This window comes from Theropithecus gelada, chromosome 9, assembly GCF_003255815.1.
Source record: "Theropithecus gelada isolate Dixy chromosome 9, Tgel_1.0, whole genome shotgun sequence".
In the NCBI taxonomy this organism is placed as follows: Eukaryota; Metazoa; Chordata; class Mammalia; order Primates; family Cercopithecidae; genus Theropithecus; species Theropithecus gelada.
In genome coordinates this window covers 11,721,358-11,746,466 of record NC_037677.1, presented here as the reverse complement: position 1 = coordinate 11,746,466, position 25,109 = coordinate 11,721,358, and the positions used below count along the sequence as shown (strand labels likewise).

Below are 25,109 nucleotides of genomic sequence, written 5' to 3'. Positions count from 1 at the left end.
ATTCTACCCTATGATATACAGAGACAGGCACGGCGGGGAACAGACAGAGCACGGCAGGGAACAGAACATCACATATACCACAGGAGTGCTACTGGATGATTTAACGGATAGGAAAGAACTGGGTAGAACAGGAATCCTTTACTTTAAAATCAAACTCATGCCCATAAAACTGGCAGAATTAAGAAATGTGTGCAATACAGAGGAGTAAGGAATGTTCCCTTTTAACACCTCACCTTTAGCGATCAAAGAACCTCTACAAAGAAGAGGAGGCGGGAGGAGGAGCATGGATCCAAACAGGATAGGGGCGGCAGGATGAAGGGGAATGGCGCCCCCCGTGTACACTAACAGGACACCAGGGAAGGAGAAGCCGGCACCAGCGCTGCTCGGGTGCTGGGCATTTCTTTGAGACGGAGTCTTGTTCTGTCACTCAAGCTGGAGTGCGGTAGTGCGATCTCAGCTCACTACAACCTCCACTTCCCGGTTCAAGTGATTCTCCTGCCTCAGCCTCCTGAGTAGCTAGGATTACAGGTGTGCACCACCACGCCCAGCTAATTTTTGTATTTTTAGTAGAGATGGGGTTTTGCCATGTTGGCCGGGCTGGTCTCCAACTCCTGACCTCAGGTGATCCGCCCGCCTTGGCCTCCCAAAGTGCTGGGATTACAGGCGTGAGCCACCGTGCCTGGCCAATCAAATAATATTTATCGCATATTACCATAATGGTTTTAAAAAAGAAAATATGTAAGTGGGGGTCTAGAAAATTCCGTCATTACTAGTAACTACCCCATACCAAGTATATCTAGCTTCAGCATAACTGGGGCTAATTTTATGGCACAGTGTATCTGAGGGAAACTGGTGCTCCCACTGGAGGAGAGGACCCGAGAGGCGCCCCCAGTGGTTCCTAGTGAGGCCCAGGGGGTCGATTCTCTCCTGTGTGCCTCCCTCTAGGAGTGAGTGTCATGGTCTCCCCTCTCCTGCAAGATGAATGTCCTCACCAGGGAAAGTACGAGATCCTCTCAACTTTACAAACTCTTTTTGTAAAGTTCCCAAAGCTATGCAAGGGTCTGGATTCTGAGAAGGATACAAAAACATCTTTACTTGCACAAAAGTGAAACATCTGCTTGAGCGGGCCGGGCGTGGTGGCTCACGCCTGTAATCCCAGCACTTTGAGAAGCCGAGGCGGGCGGATCACCTGAGGTCAGGAGTTCAAGATCAGCCTGGCCAACATGGTGAAACCCTGCCTCTACTAAAAATACAAAAAAAAAAAAAAAAAAAAATTAGCCGGGTGTGGTGGCACATGCCTGTAATCCCAGCTACTCGGGAGGCTGAAGCAGGAGAATTGCTTGAACTTGGGAACCAGAGGTTGCAGTGAGCCAAGATCGCGCCACTGGACGACAGAGCGAGACTCTGTCTCAAACAAACGAACGAAAAAAGAGTGAACTGTGTTTATCTTGTGAGCTGTTGAGCAGCGCTCCTGCCTGGGTTGGTTTCTGCCCAGGGCCTGGTCCTGCCTAGGTCTAAGCAGCCATGAGTTACTGGCCATAGCGAGGGATTTGCCCCATGACTATGGGTAATGCTCTGTATTTGTGCAAAATTTAAGATGATTAAAAATAACCATTTCACAAAGAAGTATTCCCAAACATCAAGCTATTGACCCAAAAAGATCTGGTAAGATATTACTTCAAGGGAGAGGGACTGAGGCAAAATCCACCAACCGAAGTGCAAGAAAGCATGAAAAAAAAACTCCCTCACCAAAGTGAAGCTTCTGGAGCGAGAGCTGCTGCTTCGACTCTCCAGGCTGCCGCCTCTGCTGAAGGCTCGGAGCCTGCAGTTGGGGGACGTGTCCGAGTTCATGTCAGATGCGTCTGATTTCTGGTGGGTTACAGGCATCTCCACACAGTCATCGGGGCTGGCTCGATCACAGGAAGCAGGGCAGGAGCCAGCAGCCCATTCTGCGGCAACAGCTCACTCCTAGAGACACCAAACACGAATGACAGTGGTCAGTGAGCCTAGACTGTAAAACGCCTCCATCCCTCAAAAACATGGCTTAGATGCATCTCCACTCTCAGACTCGACCATTAGGGTAAAGGGGATTGGGAAACGCTAAGTCAACCGGTTTGAGGATGCTGACTGCCACTTCTCTTTTATATTGTTAACCATTCTGAAGACATAAGAATAATTTTAAAAAAATTTTTTCTCAGAGATAGTCTTGCTATGTTGTCCAGGCTGGCATTGAACTCCTGGGCTCCAATGATCCTCCTGCCTTGGCCTCCTGAGTAGCTGGGATTACAGGCACGAGTCACCATGCCCAGCCGGAATGATCTGAAGGAAAGATGGGTATATTCAAGATGACTTTGCTGCTGGAAATATGACAGAATAATGTGGCATCTTCCTCTGCACTTCCACGCTCTTTCGCACTCAGGCTCTCCCTGGCTTTTCTGTCTCAGACGCCATAAACTGTGGTTGCTTCTCCAGCTCCGTTACAGTTCACACTTGAGGGGAGGTGACAAGAGCTAACGTGTTACCACTGGGAGCCTGGCTGACATCTCCGACACTGAAGACTCTACAGAAACCTCATGCTATTGCAATGTTTTTAGAATAAGTACCCCCGGTTAATACTGTGAGGAAGTTCCCATCTTTACTTCCAGGAGCAAAGACACTGAAACTGTCCCCTGTAAGCCGCTTAATTTCATATAGTCCTCTGACCGCCCCCCAACCCCAGCTACCTTTTTTTTGAGATAAGGTCTTACTCTGCCACCAGGCTGGAGTGCAGTGGTAAAACCACAACACACTGCAGCCTTGACCTCATGGGCTCAAGCAGTCTTCCCACCTCAGCCTCCTGGGTAGCTGGGACTACAGGCATGCACTACCACACCCAGCTTATTTTTTGTAGAGACAGGGTTTCGTCATGTTGCCCAGGTTGGTCTTGAACTCCTGAGCTCAAGTGATCCACCTGCCCTGGCCTCCCAAAGTGCTGGGATTACAGGTGTGAGCCACCGTGCCTGGTCCTCTGACCCTTTTAGCAGGAAATCCAGCCCAGCCCCTGAATGGCGTAAGACAGTTCAACAGAACCTTCTAGAAGACCAAAGAAGACTCATAGGAATAAGCCTCTTGCTGATTAATAGAAACATGACCATTTGTGGACAAAATGCAGTCTGCCTTGAACACCTTTAGGGGAACCCTGTCATTTAAGACTTCAAGCATTACCATGAAAACCTCCTCTGAGAAACCTTACAGACAACTCTGTAAAACAGATTAAAAAAGAAACACATTTCTGCTCAATCGGTACACATCAAATGGCGATTAAGAGCAAGGCTAGGAAACCAGAAGATGATATGCATATACATAAATTTGCCACTACTCCAAATAGTAAAAAAAAAAAAAAAGACAAAATCATGGTCCTAGGAGAGCTGGTGGGCTGTGGAGCCAGGAGAGAAAGGCAGCTCCCTTCCTTCATCTTCTCCGTACTTTCCCAGAGGCCCTGGAATGACCTAGATGTTGTTACACACAAAGCCCTCCTTTCCCCATCCCACCACTGGGATGGGAGCAAATGGCCACACTCGGGTGTACAGAGCAGCTCAAGTAACCAGGTCTTTCTGCCATTCCCCTGAAAGGGCTGGTTTTGCCAAACGCCAGAGCCACATTATGTTAATCAGCGCCCATCCCTAGACACAGGGGCTTGCAGCCTCATCACACAAATGAGCCATGGAGATGTCTCCGACTCCTCCCCTCCCTGCCACTCACAGGCGGCCAGCTGCCGAGCCCTGCAGACTCTTCCTTTACAACGTCAGTTGTACCCACTTCCCTTCTGGTCGCACATCCAAGTTCAGGACCATTTTAGCACATGCCTACGTTATTGCCACAGCCATTGTCTTCATCTGTTTTGTGCTGCTGTACCAGAAACAAACTTATCTGGCTTGTGGTTTGGGAGGTTGGGAAATCCAAAATCCAGGGCCACATCTGCTGAAGGCCTTCCTGCTATGTCCTGCCGTACCCTAACATAACGGAAGGCATCACTGGCGAGAGAGCACAAGAAAGGGCCAAACTGGCTTTTATAGTGAACCCACTCCTGCAATAACAACGTGAAAATGTTCATCACCTCTTCCCATCCCCGCCCCTCAACATGGCCACGCTGGGGATTAAGTTTCCAACACGTGAGCTTTGGGATACACGTTCCAACTACAGCTGCCACCTGCTGTCCTCCTTGCCTTCTCCCTCTTCTCTACACTTCTGCCGGATTCTCCAGTTGGATTCATCTTGAAACACCACTTAATTGTTTTTTTTTTTTTTTTTGAGACGGAGTCTTGCTCTGTGCCCCAGGCTGGAGTGCAGTGGCTCGATCTCGGCTCACTGCAAGCTCCGCCCCGCCAGGTTCACGCCATTCTCCTGCCTCAGCCTCCCAAGTAGCTGAGACTATAGGCGCCCGCCACCTCGCCCGGCTAATTTTCTTGTATTTTTAGTAGAGATGGGGTTTCACCGTGTTAGCCAGGATGGTCTCGATCTCCTGACCTCGTGATCCGCCCGTCTCGGCCTCCCAAAGTGCTGGGATTACAGGCTTGAGCCACCGCGCCCGGCCTAAACACCACTTAATTGTTACCACTCTCCCAAAAGCAGTCAACTTTAACCCATTCCCAACAGGCTTGAGAACGAAAGTTTCAGCCTATCAGTCATCACCTGCTTCCATCTGAACGCTATCTTCCTTTCTAGCCTAAGCATATTCTTTGATGCTTCCTGTTTTCCTACCTCACCTTGGGGAGATTCCAGGTACTAGAGAAAGGCAGATGAATCAGGCTTCCCTTCCATAGAGGAGCCCATTTGTGCACTGATGCTTCACCCAGGCAATGGATGAGAAGCTCTTTGGGACTCAGACCCAGACCTACAGAATACATTTATGGGGGTAAAGGCTGGGAGTGTGTGTTTTTAAGGAGTTCTACAAGTGATTCTGCCACATAGCGCCAACTCTAAGGGAAGACAGATACGTAACAATGTTCGGTGCCATTACAGGGGGTCCAGGAGTGCCCAGGAAGGTGTACCCATGGCTCCAGGGAGGGTTCAGAGACTTCACAGCAAAGGTGACGACTCAGCCAAGCTCTAAGATTTAAGGAGACAGTTAAACTTTTTTTTTTTTTTTTTTGAGACAGAGTTGTGCTGTGTCGTCCAGGCTGGAGTGCAGTGGTGCAATCTCGGCTCACTACAACCTCTGCCTCTTGGGTTCAAGCGATCCTCCTGCCTCAGCCTCCCGAGTAGCTGGGATTACAGGTGCCTGCCACCATGCCCGGCTAATTTTTGTATTTTTTTTTTTTTTTGAGACGGAGTCTCGCTCTGTTGCCAGGCTGGAGTGCAGTGGCGCGATCTTGGCTCACTGCAAGCTCCACCTCCCAGGTTCAAGCGATCCTCCTGCCTCAGCCTCCCAAGTAGCTGCTACAGGCGTGCGCCACCACTCTCAGCTAATTTTTTTTATTTTCAGTAGAGACGGGGTTTCACCATGCTGGCCAGGATGGTCTTGATCTCTTGACCTTGTGATCCGCCTGCCTCGGCCTCCCTAAGTGCTGGGATTACAGGCGTGAGCCACTGTGCCCAGCCTAATTTTTGTATTTTTTAGCAGAGACGGGGTTTCACCATGTTGTTGGTCAGGCTGGTCTCAAACTCCTGACCTCAGGTGATCCCCCCGCCTCGGCCTCCCAAAGTGCTGCGATTACAGGCGTGAGCCACTGCACCTGGTCCATTAAACACACTCTTGAAACAACACTTTGACATCACCCACTCCTATGGGCATTCCTAACAGAGAAAAAAGAATCAACAAAGATGTGGAAATATATGCCTGTTTGAAAAATGGTGAGTGCTCAGGATAAAGCAGTGAACTCGGCTCAAGCTCAAGATACAACACAGGTTGCAAAACAGGTAGAGAGGTGCAAACTGGGGGGATGAGGTCAACTGGACCCCAGTAAATGCAGCTTTGATTTCTGAACTTTGCCTGCAGGTGGGGGGCACCAAGGGAGTTTTACACCCCGCAGAGGGACAGAATCCACTTACAGTTTAGAAAGGCGACTCTGGCCATGGTCTGAAGCGTGGGCAGAACCAGGAGAAGGCCCTGAAAGCAGTGAGGCTAACTGAACACCACACACTGTTTAAAAAAGAATGAGGTGGCCCCTCCATCTCCATGACATTCTGTGAGTGGAAAGAAGCAAGGGAAAGAACAGAGTGGGGGGCTGGGCGCACCAGCACTTTGGGAGGCCGAGGCGGGCGGATCACTTGACGTCAGGAGTTTGAGACCAGCCTGGCCAACATGGTGAAACCCCGTCTCTACTAAAAACACAAAAAATTAGCTGGGTGTGGTGGCAGGCACCTGTAATCCTAGTTACTTGGGAGGCTGAGGCAGGAGAATCGCTTGAACGTGGGAGGCAGAAGTTGCAGTGAGCCGAGATTGCGCCGTTGCACTCCAGCCTGGGTGACAGAGCAAGACTCCGGCTCAAAATAACAACAGCAACAACAACAAACCAGAATAAAGACTAAAAACCAGCCACTGACTCCATCAACTAAGGTGACCTTGTGAAGGCGGGTTAGAAATCACAATACAGTGGGCTGTGCCGGGAACAGCAATCCTGGAAGCAGATGGTTAGTGGTTTCTGAATTTGGGTTGAAAAGAGAAACAGAAAAGAGAGACGAGGCAATAGCTGTAGAGGAAAATGAGGTTAAAGAAAAGCATTTTGGAGTCTATATATCTCTATCTATCTATCTATCTATCTATCTATCTATCTATCTATCTGTTTGTTTTTTTTGTTGTTTGTTTTTTTTTTGTTTTTGTTTTGTTTTTTTTTGAGGCGGAGTCTCGCTCTGCCGCCCAGGCTGGAGTGCAGTGGCCGGATCTCAGCTCACTGCAAGCTCCGCCTCCCGGGTTCACGCCATTCTCCTGCCTCAGCCTCCCGAGTAGCTGGGACTACAGGCGCTGCCACCTCGCCCGGCTATTTTTTGTATTTCTTAGTAGAGACGGGGTTTCACCGTGTTAGCCAGGATGGTCTCGATCTCCTGACCTCGTGATCCGCCCATCTCGGCCTCCCAAAGTGCTGGGATTACAGGCTTGAGCCACCGCGCCCGGCCTGTTTGTTTTTTTTTCCTTTAAGAATAGGAGACACTTGAGCCTAGTCATGAGCTACAGGAAAAAGTTGGGGACAAGAGAAGGTAAAACCCTGGAAAGGCTGGGAGTGGTGGCTCACACCTGTAACCCCAACACTTTGGGAGGCCGATGTGGGAGGACTGCTTCAGGCCAGGAGTTCGAGACTAGCCTGGGCAACACAGAGGTACCCCCCTCAACCCCAACTCCACCAAAAATAGCAAAATTAGCCAGGCGTGGTGCTGCGTGCCTGTATTCTCGTGAGGTGGGTGGATGGCTCGAGCCCAGGAATCTGAGGCTGTAGTGAGCTATGATTACACAACTGCACTCCGGCCTGCGTGACACAGCTGGCTATCTCTAAAACAAACAAAACAAAACCAAATCCCAGAAACCTTCCTCTCTGGCAGTTAGACTCCATGGCCTGGCCGGAGTCTATCTAACTGTTCAAAACTGTTCCAGTGCTGGATGAAATGTAAAACACCTGTGACTGCCCACGTCCAGGGACAGGCAGGAGGAAAGGCTATCATCCTAAAAAATAACCAGAGTAATGTGGAAGACAACCAAATAGAACTTTTTAGGAAGAAAAAATTGATAACAAACTTGACAGGGTAAACAGAAGATCAAATATTCAAATATAGCTAGACAGAGAATGTAAGAAAGAAAAGTGATCTGAAGAAACCTATCATTGGTCCAGACTGTAGCACAGAGAGATATGAAAACCAATGAGAGGTTAAGAGACCCAGCACAGGTTGAGAAGGGTTATGTCTACATCTAAGGTTTGTGTTTAACTAGAGTTTCTCAGAGGGGAGGAGAGCAGATGGGGCGGAAGTAGTGTTCGAGGCCGGGTGCGGTGGCTCACGCCTGTAATGCCAGCACTTTGGGAGGCCGAGGCAGGCGAATCACTTGAGGTCAGGATTTTGAGACCACCTGGCCAACATGGTAAAACCCCATCTCTACTAAAAATACAAAAATTAGCCAGGTGTAGGCACGCCTGTAATCCCAGCTACTTGGGAGTTTGAGGCAGGAGAGTCGCTTGAACCCAGGAGGTGGAGGATGCAGTGAGCTGAGATCGTGCCACTGTGCTACAGCCTGGGCAACAGTGAGACTCCATCTCCAGAATGAATGAATGAATGAATGAATGAATGAGGTAATGTTCAAGGAGACAATGGCTGAAGTTGCGAAACACACTGTGTGGTACAGCTTCAGTCTGAGAGTCCCCCCATCAGAACCATTCTCCAGCTTTCTCTAGCCTCACTCTCCTGGCTCAGGAGCAGGAAGGTATCAGATGAGCACCCTTGCTGTGGGGCTGCTGGTTCAGTCCAGCCAATGAGACCCCGGCATGAAAGGCAGGCTGCCAGCTCCCTGTAGGCCGGTGGGTCCTGCCGAGGACCCCAGCCTCTGCCCTTCCTCTCTGCTCCCTCCCCAGCTTCCACGGCTCCCTCCCTTTCCCCCAGGGCCCAGGGGTGCTAACAGCTACTGAGTGTTGCTGTCCTCTAGGTACCAAACCATCCTCTGCTGCTTTCCCTAACGCTGCCTATAATTTTTGTAAATAATCTATTAATTAAACTTTCCTAAATTATTCATTTCTCTGTGTATCCTCTGTATCCCGCTGACTGATAAAGACATCAATCCACAGACAGAGGAATTCTCATGAATCCCACACAGAATAAAAATTTGAAATGTACTATTAGACAGTCACAATGAGACCACAGAACACCGACAACAAGAAAAAGTTAAAAGCAGCTGCAAATCTTGAAAGCAGTCTGGAAACAGTAGCTACAAGGCTGTGGGAAAACAAGGCGCTCTGAGGCTCCGCTGGTGGGAGTGTAAACTGGCATAAGGCCTCTGGGGGCAACCGCACAAAATGTAAAATCTATTCCCATGCACCTAGCAAGTCCATTTGGGGAAATTTATCCTACTGAGAAATTGCACACACACAGGGACATATGTATTAGGTTGCTACAAAAGTCATTATGTTTTTTTCCATTATTTTCTTTTTTTTTTTTTTGAGACAGAGTCTTGCTCTGCCGCCCAGGCTGGAGTGCAGTGGCCGGATCTCAGCTCGCTGCAAGCTCCGCCTCCCGGGTTCACGCCATTCTCCTGCCTCAGCCTCCCGAGTAGCTGGGACTACAGGCGCCCGCCACGTCGCCCGGCTAGTTTGTTGTATTTTTTTAGTAGAGACGGGGTTTCACCATGTTAGCCAGGATGGTCTTGATCTCCTGACCTCGTGATCCGCCCGTCTCGGCCTCCTAAAGTGCTGGGATTACAGGCTTGAGCCACCGCGCCCGGCCTTTTTCCATTATTTTCAATGGCAAAAGTCATGATTACTTTTGCACCAACCTTATAAGGTTACTCACTGTAGAAATGTAATAACAAAAATCCCCAAAATAACCTAAGTGTCTAACATAAGGGGCTGGTTAAATAGAGTACATCCATGTAAATGAATACTAATCAGCTGTATGAAGAACAGGGAAGGCTGGGTGTGGTAGCTCACGCCTGTAATCCCAGCACTTTGGGAGGCCAAGGTGGGTGGCTCACTTGAGGTCAGGAGTTTGAGACCAGCCTGGCCAACATGGTGAAAGCCTGTCTCTAGTAAAAACACAAGTATTAGCCGGACGTGGTGGCTCATGCCTGTAATCCCAGCTACAAGAGAGGCTGGGGTGGGAGAATCGCTTGAACCCGGGAGGCAGAGGATGCAGTGAGCTGAGATCATGCCACTGCACTGCAGCCTGGGTGACAGAGCAAGACTCCGTCTCAAAAAAAAAAAAAAAAAAAAAAGAGGAAGCTCTCCATGTACTGAGAGTAAAGATCTCTGGGTATATTACTGAGCAAAAAAATGCAAAGTCTAGGACTATATATAAAATACTATGCATTGTGTAAAACCAAGAGATTACAGATTAAGAATGTATATTTGTATTTGTTGTTATATGCATAAGAAACTTTGGAAGAATATACAACTCAACAGCAATTGTTGGGTGTGAGGGGTAGAAGTGAATTAAGGACAAGAGTTAAATGGTGAGTTTCTAGAAATATAATATCCTTTTCTTTTTTAACCATATGAATGTATTACCTTTTGTAAAGCTTAAAGATATTGTAAAAATATGCAAAGTGGCTGGGTGCAGTGGCTCATACCTGTAATCCCGGTGCTTTGGGAGGCTGAGGTGGGGGCATTTCTTGAGGTTGGGAGTTGAAGACCAGTCTGGGCAGCACAGTGAGACCTTATCTCTATAAGAAATTTTAAAACAGCCAGGCATGGCGGCACATGCCTGTAGTCCTAGCTGCTGGGGAGGCTGCGGTGGGAGGATCACCTGAGCCCAGGAGTTGGAGGTGGCAGTGAGCTGTGATCATGCCACTGGACTCCAGCCTGGGTGGCAGGGCAAAGACCCTGTCTCAAACAATCAAATGCACTCAAAGAAAAGACAGATTATTTTCAAAGAAGTGATAATTAGACTGACTCAATATTGAAACAGCAGCAATGGAAACAGTAATATCGTGGGGGGGAAAAAAAAAGAAACCCTCAACCTAAACCTATATGTACTATAAAAACATTCTTTTTTTTGAGATGGAGTCTCGCTCTGTCGCCCAGGCTGGAGTGCAGTGGCATGATCTTGGCTCACTGCAACCTCTGCCTCCCAGGTTCAAGCGATTCCCCTGCCTCAGCCTCCTGAGTAGCTGGGATTACAGGAGCCCACCACTGCAGAGGGCTAATTTTTAAAACTTTTTTAGATTTTTTTTTTTTTTTGAGACAGAATCTCACTCTGTTGCCCAGGCTGGAGCGTGGTGGTGTGATCTCGGCTCACAGCAACCTCCGTCTCCCAGGTTCAAGCGATTCTCCTGCCTCAGCCTCCCGAGTAGCTGGGACTACAGGCATGTGCTACCATGCCCAGCTAATTTTTGTATCTTTAGTAGAGATGGGGTTTCACCATGTTGGCCAGGCTGGTCTCGAACTCCTGACCTCTGGTGATCTGCCCACCTCCGCCTCCCAAAGTGCTGGGATTACAGGCGTGAGCCACTGCACCTGGCCTATAAAAATATTCTTTCAAGAACAATGGCAAAATAGTATAGAAAATGCAAATTTCTAGAAGTTCCGTTTCCTCTGAAACCAAGACAGGTTGAAAAACACACACATTGACACACATATACGTATATGTATACAAACATATATACGTATATGTATACAAACATATATTCGTGAAAAATTGCTAAAGGTTTTAACTGCTGAAAACCTGTACCTCAGATTAAAAAAATGTTTGCGGAAAAAAGACCAAGGGAAAATGTTATAAATTTCTATATAAATAAAAACAGAGTTTTCTATGAAAAGGCAGAGCTGAAACATGCCACAGTGACAGGACACACGGGAGGGAGGGGATCTGAGTTCTGAAGGAAGTTAAAATATTGACCAACTTTAAAATTGTATAGGCATTCATGTTAAAATTTCTAGAGAAACCACTAAAAAAACCCAGAATATTTATCATCTAAATTACAGGAGGTGATAAATGAAAGATTAAAAAATAAATCATTCCAAAAGAAGGCAAGGATAAAAGAAAAAACAGAAGAGGACAAATAAAAAGCACAAATTATGATAAAAATCTAAATATTTACATAATTACATTTAATGGAAAATGATCCAGTTAAAAGAAAAACATTGTCACATTGGATTTTTTTTTTTTTGAAATGGAGTCTTGCTCTGTTGCCAGGCTGGAGTGCAGTGGCACGATCTCAACTCACTGCAACCTCCGCCTCCCGGGTTCAAGAGATTCTCTTGCGTTAGCCTCCCAAGTAGCTGGGACTACAGGCTCACGTCACCACACCTGGCTAATTTTTTATATTTTAGTAGAGACGGGGTTTCACGTGTTGCCTCCTGAGCTCAGGCAATCCACCTGCCTCAGTGTCCCAAAATGCTGGGATTACAGGCATGAGCCACCACGCCCAGCCTTTAGCACACCTTTCTTGGCAACTGATATATCAAGCATGAGAATATAGAAGACTTGAACAATATAATGGGAAGTTTGATCTAATCAACTTTTTTTTTTTTTTTTTTTTTTGAGACGGGAGTCTCGCTCTGTGGCCCAGGCTGAACTGCAGTGGTGCCATCTTGGCTCACTGCAAGCTCTGCCTCCCGGGTTCAAGGGATTCTCCTGCCTCAGCCTCCCAAGGGGCTGGGACTACAGGCGTCGCCACCATGCCCGGCTGATTTTTTGTATTTTTAGTAGAGACAGGGTTTCACCTGTTAGCCAGGACGGTCTCGATCTCCTGACCTCGTGATCTGCCTGCCTCGGCCTCCCAAAGTGCTGGGATTACAGGCGTGAGCCACCCTGCCCAGCTGATCTCATTAACATTTAAAACACATTATATGCAACAGCTTCACAATACACATTCTTTCAGCCTCATGCAGAATACGTAGGAGAACAGATGATGTGGGGCCAGAAAGCAAGTCTTGGCAAATTTTAAGAGACTGGTATCAAATATACATTTGTTTATTACAGAGCAATTAAATTAGAAATCAATGTACTAAAGATAACTGGAAGAACCCACGTGTGTAGGCACTAGGAATTTATACTTCTAAATAACTCTCAGAAACAACATTGGGAATTGAGAAATACTTGTGAGTAAATAACAGAAATGCTACCTATCGACACCTGTGGGATGCAGCTGAAACATCACTGAAATGCCTGTGGCGCGAGGCAAGAAGGCTGAAATTTAATGAACCAAGCGTCTAACTTAAGTTAGGAAAAACCCAAGAGAATAAATGCAAAATCAACAAGAAAACAAAGAGTATGAAATTAAACAGAACAACATACAGTAGAGAAAAATAAAACAAAAAATTGTTTTTGAAAATATTAATAAAATTGACAAACTTTCAACAGAACTGAGGGGAAAAAATAGATGAACAATATCAGAATAAAAAGTGGGGACATAACTATAGGTGCCATACATGTTGAAAAGGTTTTTATGAACAATTTTATGCCAGTAAATTTGAAAGCATGGATGAAATGGACAAATTCCTGGAAGAATATCTCGTTAAAGCTTATTCAAGAATAAAATAAAAAATCTGAAGTCCTATAACCACTAATGAAAATGAATCGGCAGATAAAAATCTTTCAATAGTGAAAAGCCAATCAGAAAGTTTTGCTGGAGAGTTCTACCAAACATTCAAGGAACAAATAACTCCAACCTTACACAAACTTTTCCAGAGAAGAGAAAAAGAAGAAACAACCCCCACCATCATATATATATCTATGTGTGTGTGTGTGTGTGTGTGTGTGTGTGTGTGTGTGTGTTTTGAGTCTCACTCTGATGCCCAGGCTGGAATGCAGTGGTACAATCTTGGCTCACTGTAACGTCCGCCTCCCAGGTTCAAGCGATTCTCCTGCCTCAGCCTCCCAAGTCGCTGGGATTACAGGTGTGAGCCACTGCGCCTGGCTGATTTTTGTATTTTTAGTAGAGACAGGTTTCGCCATGTTGGTCAGGCTGGTCTCAAACCCCTGACCTCAGGGTGATCCACCCGCCTTGGCCTCCCAAAGTGCTAGGATTATAGGTATGAGCCACCGCGCCCGGCCCCCACTATCTAATTTTGAGGCTACTAAAACCTTGACACCAAAACCCAAAGAATATATGGGAAAGAAAAAAATGACAAGCCAGTCATTTAAGAATGCAGACGCAAAAAGTCCCAAATAAAATTATTAGTAAACTGGGTCTATAAACCAAATAATGACAAAGAAGAGTTAATCCCAAGATTGTAAGGCTGGCATCACATTAATTTTCCAATGTGATGTACGACATTAACAGGTTAAATGAGAAAAGCCATTCAGTCATCTCAATAGATGATGAAAGAAGCATTTGAGAAACTTAAAATTATGCAGAAATGGTTTTAAAACTTCACAAATCAGGAGGAATTTTTTTTTTTTTTGTTAACTAAGAGTTTTTTTTTAATGACAGAAAATGATGATGGGTGTGGTGGCTCACACCTATAATCCCAGCACTTTGGGAGACCAAGACAGGAGGATCACCTGAGGACAGGCTTTTGAAACCAGCCTGGCAAACATGGCGAAACCCCATCTCTACTAAAAATACAAAAATTAGCCAAGCATGGAGGAGTGCGCCTGTAGTCCCAGCTACTCGGGAGGCTGAGGCAGGAGAATCGCTTGAGACTGGGAGGCGGAGGTTGCAGTGAGCTGAGATTGTGGCCACTGTACTTCAGCCTGGGCAACAGAGCGAGACCTTGTCTCAAAATAAATAAATAAATAAATAAAATGAAAATGAAAATAAATGACAGCAAACACCATACTTAACAGAAAATATTAAAAACCATTTCTGTTTTCACCACTGCTATTCCATATTGTATTTTAAGTCTTTTTTTTTTTTTTTTTTCTGAGACACAGTCTCACTCTGTTGCCCAGGCTGGAGTGCAGTGGCGTGATCTCAGCTCACTGCAACCTCTGCCTCCCGGGTTCAAGTGATTCTCCTGCCTCAGTCTCCCGAGTAGCTGGGATTACAAGTGCCCCCCACCACATCTAGCTAATTTTTGTGTTTTTAGTAGAGATGGGGTTTCGCCATGTTGCCCAGGCTGGTCTTGAACTTCTGACCTCATGATCTGCCCACCTTGGCCTCTCAAAGTGTTGGGATTACAGGCGTGAGCCACCACACCCAGCCAAGGAGTTAATATAAAGTAGTAGTAAGTAAAACACAAGGCACTGGTACTAGGATAGACAGAGCAATGAAACAGACTGGAAAGTTTTATTTCTATCCTACAGAAATCGTTTGATATAAATTGCAAGTATTTTTTTTTAAATTTGTAATACGACCTAAAGAATTTATTTTTATGTAGTTGAATTTATCAATCTTTTTGTTTATAGCTTGTGTTTTTGCAAATTTAGGCCTTTCCTATTCTAAGAATATAGAATATACCTCTCGAATTTCTACTAGTATTTTTATGGTTTCATTTTTCATATTTAAATATCTGATCTGCCTTGGATTTATGTCAGTGTCACATGTGGAGTAGAGACCTGTTCCCTGCCCTCAAGCCAAGGTTACCCGACAGCTCCAGTGCCAAGTACTGAAGGATCCATCTCTTACCACTGTTTTGAAATACTAATGTTATTTATACTAAATGTTTATATGATATTGGTTCTATTTCTGAATTTCCTATTTTGCTCTATTAATCTTTCTATTCATTAGGACTCAAAAAATACAGGTTATAAGATGAAAATTTCAATGCATCTGTCTACATAAAAATTAAGGACACCATAGACAATACTAAGAGAAAAGCTGCCAGCTGGTAGAAGATATGTACTGTCTAACACGCATAAGGAACTGATAGCTAGAATGTAAGAAAATCTTCTAAATAAGAAACTCAGAAAAAAATAATGAACAAGGAATATGATTAGACAGTGTACAAAAGAGGAAACCAGATGATTACGAAGTACAAGACAGATGTTCAACCTCACTAGTGAACAAAAAAAGTGCAAAATTTAAGTGAAAACTACAATTCATTTTTTCATACCTACTGGAGTGGCAAAAATTAGACAATAAGTGTCAGCAAGAACATGGGGCAACCTTTGTGAACCTGCTGGGAGTGAATTCACACAACCGTTCTGTAGGGCAACTGGGCAGTACTTAGAGAAACTAAGTGTGTCCTATGAGCCACACATCCCACTGCTCAGCCTTCACTCCAGGGGAGCTCTCTACTAGGAACAAATGGAAACACTTGCCGGGATGGGTATACAGTGTTGCTTGCTGTTGAGAAGAGTTGGTGGCAGTCCAGGTTCTTCACCTACCATGAACTTTCTATAAGTAGAGACGTGGTAAATACTTACTATGGAATACTGCACATCAGTTAGACCGGCGGGATGAGGCCATGCACAGACCTTCAGAGCATTCAAGGAAAAGTCAGTGTTAGATTCTTAGCACAATTCTATTCATGTACATTTAAACCCCAGCGCTGTGTTTCACATGCATATCCAGGCTCAGGCCAGTGGTGAGTCTGGGGGGTGAGTGTGTGTGGGGGGAAGACCTGATTGTTCCAAAACAGACACCCGCCCGCCTCACTCACCGGAGGGCACCTGAGGCTGGCTGCCACCAACACAGAAAAGGAAGGTTTCCTGGAGGCTAAAGAAATGATTTATCAGGTCATTTTAGCACCTTGGAGCCTTTGAAAGACCCAGTATGTCAGGAGATGATACAGGCAGATAAGTTATGATTTAATGAGGGAAGAAAGGACACGGATCGCCTAGAAACCCCAGGGCAATTCAGGAGGGAAGCGCAAAGACGGCAAGGGTGTAGTAACAGAAGAGGAAAAACACCGAAGGTAACCTTTTCTAACACCACAGTTCAGCTCAAAACTAACCAGGGAAAGGTTAACCCGATGCACTTTACTGAAGAATATAAGCTGGAACAAATAACATGAAGTTTCCCACATTCTACTATCAGGTTTTGCACCGAGTAAATGTGGGGGAAGGAAATCGTGTCTTGTAAGACTTGGATTCCCTACAGACAGCTTCAACCAAATCACAAGGTAATTACTGTCTCTGGTAGTTCTGAACGTGAATGGAAAAAGCATTCTCCTTAGTCAAGTCACGTAGAACCAATCTTGCTTAGCAAGTCTCTGTTACGTTTTAAAAAGAGAACCGGGCCGGGCGCGGTGGCTCAAGCCTGTAATCCCAGCACTTTGGGAGGCCGAGATGGGCGGATCACGAGGTCAGGAGATCGAGACCATCCTGGCTAACACGGTGAAACCCCATCTCTACTAAAAATACAAAAACTAGCCGGGCGAGGTGGCAGGCGCCTGTAGTCCCAGCTACTCGGGAGGCTGAGGCCGGAGAATGGCGTGAACCCGGGAGGCGGAGCTTGCAGTGAGCTGAGATCCGGCCACTGCACTCCAGCCTGGGCTACAGAGCGAGACTCCGTCTCAAAAAAAAAAAAAAAAAAAAAAAAAAAAAAAAAAAAGAGAACCGTCCCAACTCATTGCCATTGCAAACACTTCACAAAAACAGGTCCAGGCTGGGTCTGAAGACTCAACCCCATGTGCCTGTATTGCTGCAGTTCTCCTTTATCTGAGGGGGTATGTTCCAAGAGCATCAGTGGATGCTTGAAACTGCAGATAGCACCAATCCCAACCCATCTGCCAGCAATTGGAGCTTGTTTGTGTTCACGTCTTCTACCTACAAAGGTAACTAAGCACTTGTCACACAGTGGCCATAACTTGTACAGTATGAAGTGTGACAGCGAAACTAATATACATTTCTTTTTCCTTCTGCACAACTTCACAGATAGAAGATGATGTGTTTTTGTTTTTGTTTTGAGAAGGAGTCTCGCTCTGTCGCCCAGGCTGGAGCGCAGTGGCCGGATCTCAGCTCACTGCAACCTCCGCCTCCCGGGTTTACGCCATTCTCCTGCCTCAGCCTCCAGAGTAGCTGGGACTACAGGAGCCCGCCACCACGCCCGGCTAGTTTTTTGTATTTTTTTAGTAGAGACGGGGTTTCACCGTGTTAGCCAGGATGGTCTCGATCTCCTGACCTCATGATCTGCCCGTCTCGGCCTCCCAAAGTGCTGGGATTACAGGTTTGAGCCACTGCGCCTGGCCAGATGATGTGTTCTTACAGTAGGTCTTAGCGACCTCAGCATTTGATTTTTTTTCTTCTCTAAGTTGAGAACTTTCACCCTTTTCAGTTAAAGGAAGCACTGGGTAGCTTCTCTTCAGCATATACAAATTGCCAGCCAGCATCATGTCTCTTCTGCTTCAGGGCCATTACTCAATAAAAGTGACTTGAACATAAGCACTGACATAGAGAGCTGACCTGAGAACTGAGGTGGCTACTAAGTGATGGGCAGGTGGGGACGCCAGGCAAAGGAGGATTCGCATGCAGGAGGCGATGGATCAGAACGACATTTCATCCCACTGCTCACAACGGTACACAATTTAAAACTTATGAAGGAGTTATTTCTGGAATTTTCCATTGAATATTTTTGGATCACGGTTGACTGCAAGTAACTGAAACCATGGAAAGCAAAACCGTGTGTAAGAGAGGACTTTGGTATAGGTTTATAGACTCTCCTACCCTGTCCAGACACCCACCATTAACCAGCACTTTTAAGATACAGTCAAGACAAGCACAGTTGAGCTGGGAAAGAGGTAGAAATGAGCTTCTAAAAGACGTCCCCCTTCCTGTGTCAGGACATGCAGTAGGGCAGAGGTCAGTGAGCAGACTTACACACTACAGCAGGGTCGAAGTGCACATCTACACGCTAGGAAGGGGCTGGCGTGCACACCATGAGTTATGTGAAGATTTGTTCCAAAATAGAGAATAAACATATCTTAGGCAAGAAATTGTCTTTAAAGTTATATCCTGGTCAGGTGCGGTGGCTCACGCCTGTAATCCCAGCACTTTGGGAGGCCGAGGTGGGAGGATTACCTCAGGCCAGGAGTTCGAGACCAGCCTGGCTAACATGGTGAAACCCCGTCTCTACCAAAAATACAAAAATTAGCCAGACATGGTGGTATGAGCTTGTAATCCCAACTACTTGGGAAGCTGAGATGGGAGAATCACTTGAACCTGGAAGGTGGAGGCTGCAGTGAGCGGAGATCACACCACTGTACACCAACCTGGCCAACAGAGCGAGACTCTGTCTCAAAAAAATAAAAAAAATTAGCCGGGCATAGTGGTGGACGCCTATAATCCCAGCTACTCGGGAGACCGAGGCAGGAGAATCACTTGAACCCAGAAGGCAGAGGTTGCAGTGAGCCAAGATCATGCCACTGCACTGCAGCCTGGGCGACAGAGCGAGACTCCATCTCTAAATAAATAAATAAATAAATAAAGTCACATCCCTAAAAATCCCTATATGGTGACTTAACAGCCAAGCCCTTTTCAAAAAGCTGTTTTCCTTGACCTTCAAGAGCACCACGAATGAGAGCATGTCACAGTGGGAAGTCTTTCTGAATCACCCCGCTCATTACCATGAGTGGGCTTCTTCATACGGGTAAGTGGTGGGTGAAAATAAAGATCGTAAACACAAAACAGCCATTGTTGGCCCTAATGCTAGTGGCTCTTGACGACACTCATCCATGTGAACAGGCATCAGTGTCTTTTATGTGACAGGCACTTTGCTTTGATTTTACTCAAACGAAGAAGAGAGTCCTGCTTTTTCATTGTTTCTATCTGGTTCTGTGTTACTTCCGATTTTTATGTAATTGTGTATTAACAAAAACGAGTTTTATAATAAGAAATGTACTAGAAGAGGAAGCAATGAATGATGTCAAGACTCTTCTATAGTTTTTTAAACTCAATTCATAAATTAAAGGAAACAGAGGCCGGGCGCGGTGGCTCAAGCCTGTAATCCCAGCACTTTGGGAGGCCGAGACGGGCGGATCACGAGGTCAGGAGATCGAGACCATCCTGGCTAACACGGTGAAACCCCGTCTCTACAAAAATACGACAAACTAGCCGGGCGAGGTGGCGGCGCCTGTAGTCCCAGCTACTTGGGAGGCTGAGGCAGGAGAATGGCGTAAACCCGGGAGGCGGAGCTTGCAGTGAGCTGAGATCATGCCACTGCACTCCAGCCTGGGTGACAGAGCGAGACGCCGTCTCAAAAAAAAAAAAAAAAAAGAAAAAAACAAACTCTTAGACTAAATTAACCATTTCCTTTTCACTCTGAAAATAATGTATAGACTACTTTCGTAAAAATAGGATTTTACCCCAGTTATCGTGACACACCCAAGAGCTCTGAGCACAGGCCTGGTTCTTTCTCTACGTTCACACACCAAACCCAATGTCCATGTCATCCCTGTCCCTGCCGCACCAAAGCTGCACATTCAAACACAAGTGCACAGAGCCGACCTCAGGCAGAGGTAAGAGGAAAAGGGGCTCCTACAGCGTTTTCTTCCTCCAAGGTCAAAAGAAACCAACACTCATATCACACCCACCTGTAAACTGCCAGATATTTCAATAACTAACATTTCTTTTCTTTTCTTTCTTTCTTTTTTATTTTTTTAAGACAGATTCTCACTCTGTTGCCCAGGCTGGAGTGCAGTGGCACGATCTTAGCTCACTGCAACTTCTGCCTCCCAGGTTCAAACGATTCTCCTGCCTCAGCCTCCCAAGTAGCTGAGACTACAGGCGCCCACCACCATGCCAGCTAATTTTTGTATTTTTAGTAGAGACAGGGTTTCACCATGTTGGCCAGGCTGGTCTCGAACTCCTGACCTCAGGTGATCCTCCCACCTCGGCCTCACAAAGTGCTGGGATTGATTACAGGGGTAAGCCACTGCGCCCCGCCTCAATAACTAACATTTCTAAAATCCCAGTTTACTCTTGATACCACAGGCCAGGCAAGGTGGCAGACTGTTATTTATATATTTCTTTGAGAAGAGATCTAGCTCTGTCACCCAGACTGGAGTGCAATGGTGCGATCTCGGCTCACTGCAACCTCCACCACCCGGGTTCAAGTGATTCTCCTGCCTCAGCTTCCTGAGTAGCTGGGATTACAGGCACCCGCCACCACGCCCAGCTAATTTTGGTATTTTTAGTAGAGACAGGGTTTCACCACGTTGGCCAGGCTGGTCTCGAACTCCTGACCTCAGGTGATCCACCAGCCTCAGCCTCCCAAAGTGCTGAGATTACAGGCGTGAGCCACCGCGCCCTGCCAGGTGGCCGGAGTTTTCATTTTCCTAATCTGTATCGCCAAGGAGCCGATCTGTAAGAAGGTGAGGCTTTAAAAAGTATCTCTCTAGAATCTGGCTTAGCCTTGTCTCTTCCACCTTCCTTTCCACAATTTGAACCAGGTCTCCTACGAAAGTGCTACTCACAGCTGGGTGCAGTGGCTGACGCCTGTAATCCCAGCTCTTTGGGAGGCCGAGGTGGGTGGGTCACAAGGTCAATAGATCGAAATCATTCTGGCTAACATGGTAAAATCCCGTCTCTACTAAAAATACAAAAATTAGCTGGGCGTGGTGGCGGGTGCCTGTAATCCCAGCTACTTGGGAGCCTGAGGCAGGAGAATCGCTTGAACCCGAGAAGCAGAGGTTGCAGTGAGCTGAGATCACACCACTGCACTCCAGCCTGGGAGACGGAGCGAGACTCTGTCTCAAAAAAAAAAAAAAAAACAACAAAGAGCTACTCGCTTGGGAACCCCTTCCCACTGCCTCCCTGCTGCCCTCCTCCCAGGCTTCAAAGCTCAGCTCAAAAACTCTACCCAACCCGGTCAAGCCTTCGTGACTCCCTCATCACTGGCCTCCCCGCTGGACTCCCGCGCCTGCTGTTGATACCCACCGCTGGCTCACTCTATGTGCCATTTTTCCCATTTGGATACAATTGATCCCATAAGGTTTCTGTATATAATTCTTATTTTCCTCCATTAGATGATACACTCCTTGTAGGCAAAGCTCTTTTTTTTTTTTTTGAGATGGAGTCTCACTCTTGTCACCCAGGCTGGAGTGCAATGGTGTGATCTTGGCTCACTGCAACCTCCGCCTCCCAGGTTCAAGCAATTCTCCTGCCTCAGCCTCCAGAGTAACTGGGATTATAGATGCCAGCCACCACACCCGGCTAATTTTTGTATTTTGAGTAGAGATGGGGTTTCACCACGTTGGCCAGGCTGGTCTCGAATTCCTGATCTTGGCCTCCCAAAGTGCTGGGATTACAGGTGTAAGCCACCGCACCCAGCCAGCAAAGCTTTTTAATTAAAAAAATTTTTTTTGGTGATGGGGTCTCGCTATGTCACCCGGGCTGGCCTGGACCACCTGGACTCAAACAATCCTCCTGCCTGAGCCTCCTGAGTTGGGACTACAGATGTGAGCCACTGTACCCAGCAAAGACCTAAAAAAAAAAAAAGAAAAGCCACAACATTTTGTATAATACTTGTCACACAAAATACAGACTTAATCACTATTTATTACTTAACCAAAACTCATATTTAAAAAATCTAAAACCAGCCAGGCACTTTGGGAGGCTGAGGTGGGCGGATCACTTGAGGTCAGGAGTTTGAGACCAGCCTGGCCAACATGGTGAAACCCCGTCTCTACCAAAAAATACAAAAATTAGCCTGGCATGGTGGCGTGTGCCTGTAATCCCAGCTACTCAGGAGGCTGAGGCAGGAGAATGGCATGAACCTGGGAGGTGGAAGATGCCCTAAGCAAAGACCTAGCCACTGCACTCCAGCCTGGGTGACAGAGTGACACCCTGTCTCAAAAACAAAACAAAACTCTAAAACTATCTTATTAAAAAAAAAATAAGAGTACCCTAAAAACAGACCTTGGATCTAAAAGAAAAGCTTAAATACTTGAGTAGTTTCAAACATGTTAACATCGGTGCGGTTATCATTCTTCCCTTTTCACCATATTTATAGATCAAATCCTTCCAATTTAAGAGAAATTAATCTCATCCAATCTGTACATTTACATCGGGAAATGGGGCAGATGAGGGGAGTGACTTTAAACACAGCAGTAGAAAGGATGCTTAACCCAGCTTCATAAATAACAATGTATTAAAAAGCTGACATCAATACACATTACACACGCTAACCCAGTAACACCTCCCAATATTAACAGGTAATCCATGTCAATATGAATGTGTATGCATCTACAAATGTAATCCATGACCAAAATTAATCTTAAAAATGGGCCTCCACAGAAATACAGAGGCCGCAGTAAAATAAATATGAAGCACATGAAGAAGCAACTACTCTTTAGTCTGCGCTATTTCTCAATTTCAAGAAAAAAACCTTGGAAAGAAAAGAATGCTTCCAAAAATTCTCCCTAAGTAAACTAGGACTGTATCCCAGCACTGAAGATCAAAGCAAGACCCAGGTGGAAGCTGGCTGCTGGGAGCGTAGGCAGTTTTGTTTTGGAGTTTGAAAACGTCGACGCGGTCACGGTTTAGCACCCTTTTCATATGACTCTGCTTTTCCTCCGAATTGGGATTTCCCTTACTTCTGAAATGCCTTACGTAAGAACTTAGAACCTTAAACACAGATTTAAAAAGGCTAGTAATTCTACTTCCTGGAAGAATAATCATGCTTTCACTTAGTGTTTTTTTTTTTTTTAAAGTTCTTTCTGAACAATGTACAGAAACAAGGTTGATTTCAAACTGTCTCTGTTGTGAATAGTCTCAGCTGTGTTCATAGGAGCAGTGATTTACTCGCAGCCACACATCACATGGAAGTAATTGATTCGCCCACACTTAAAGCAAACAAGTTCACCAGGTCGCCTTACCTAGACAGGCTGGGTTAACAGGCCCTGAGGGAAGAAGTTTCCTACTGCCAGTTCACCATCACTGAAAAAGATACCAAAACCAGAGTCTCCTCAAGTAAAATCTCACCTGAACACAATCTTGACCAGATGTCTGATTGGGTCCTAGTAACAAAAAGGAATGACCCAGAACGCAGGAGAGGGGAGGTCAACCAGAGCAAAGTCTAGCTGGGGGAACAGTTCTAGCTGACGCAATGTTTGCAAACGGCTATCAATCTCCAAGGTTTTGGAAAATAATGAAAATTGAAAAAAGAAATGTTTGTGAAGAGAGACACTGCACATTTTTACTCAGTACATTTTTGAAAAATGGACAGTTGGTATGTCTATTACGTTTCTGGATTCCTGAGAAAATTATTTATGGACAGAAGAAAATTCCAGTTGAAGTTATTCTTCTTTTGTGACACAAGCTTGTGTGCTTTGTCTTTATTTGCTTAGCAAATATTACCGAGCACCCAACATGTGCTTCACTAATGAGATAAATGTAGTACTTCTTGCTAGGAAGGAACTGTTACACCTTATTGTTTTGCAGGGTTCTATAGTGCTCTCCCAACACCCCCACCCCAAGAGGCTCAAAATTCTTGGCTGAATTTTTCATCCATGCTCCCAGTGAAAAGAAAGCTGGCTTAGAGCATGTTCATTTAGCACTGGTATTTGTAACACCTGGTTAGACTGGCAGCCGTGGTCTGATTTACATATCTTATCTCAAGTTGAACAGATTTAAATCCACAACAGGGTGGAACAAGCTCACACAAGACCTCCTGCTGGGAATCCAACGCATGAAACTTAACCTCATCTGCCAAAGTCCCTTTGCGAGCCGGAGGATGGATGATGTCAGTAAGGTAAGGCGAGTAACAGCCTCCTCCCTGCGAAGCAGCTAGAGGCTGCTTCTCCTCCCGCTCTTCCTACACCTCCGGGGAACCTGCTCGCAAATCCCTCAAGTCAGTCCAAGTCTGTCGGCACAAAGGCATTTCCCAGTTTTAACAGGCCGGGGAGAAACAAGGGGTTTTTAGCGCATTTTTAAGCAATGGGGACCACCAAATGTTTGTTGAAAAACCTGGATGGCCGGGCGCGGTGGCTCAAGCCTGTAATCCCAGCACTTTGGGAGGCCACGGCGGGCGGATCACGACGTCAGGAGATCGAGACTATCCTGGCTAACATGGTGAAACCCCGTTTCTACTAAAAATACAAAAAACTAGCCGGGCGTGGTGGCGGGCGCCTGTAGTCTCAGCTACTTGGGAGGCTGAGGCGGGAGAATGGCGTGAACCCGGGAGGCGGAGCTTGCAGTGAGGAGATCACGCCACTGCACTCCAGCCTGGGAGACACAGCGAGACTCCATCTCAAAAAAAAAAAAAAAAAAAAAAAAAAAAAGAAAAACCTGGAAGACTCCAACTAACAGTTTCCATGTTACTATTTTCAGAAGTCCAAGGAATGCCTATGAACCTCTCTCAGAGAAATCAGGGCGCCTTTAAGTAGCTCAAGGGTAGCGTCTGCTATGGAAAACAGATGGAGATGTCTCAGGGACTAAATAGTAGAGTCAAATAGTAGAGTCAGCTACAGAAAACAAATGGAGATTTCTCAGGGACTAAACCTAGAACTACCACTGGACCCAGCAATCTCACTGCTGGTTATCTACCTACAGGGAGAGAAATGATTACATCAAAAGACACCTGCACTTGCACCTTTACCGTGGTGCTGTTCGCACTTGCACCGTTACCGTGGCGCTGTTCACACTTGCACCTTTACCGCGGCGCTGTTCGC

The 25,109-nt window shown here is 46.1% G+C and overlaps 1 protein-coding gene across 1 annotated transcript in view; it reads right to left on the bottom strand.

Moving 5' to 3' along the window:
- PROSER2 (proline and serine rich 2) overlaps positions 1-25,109 on the bottom strand; it is a 50,280-nt gene that overhangs the window by 17,944 nt on the left and 7,227 nt on the right. Inside the window, exon 2 of the mRNA XM_025398023.1 lies at positions 1,750-1,968. Coding sequence (XP_025253808.1) covers positions 1,750-1,887 — 138 coding nt within the window. The 5' untranslated portion in view covers positions 1,888-1,968. The remainder of the gene's footprint in view (positions 1-1,749; positions 1,969-25,109) is intronic.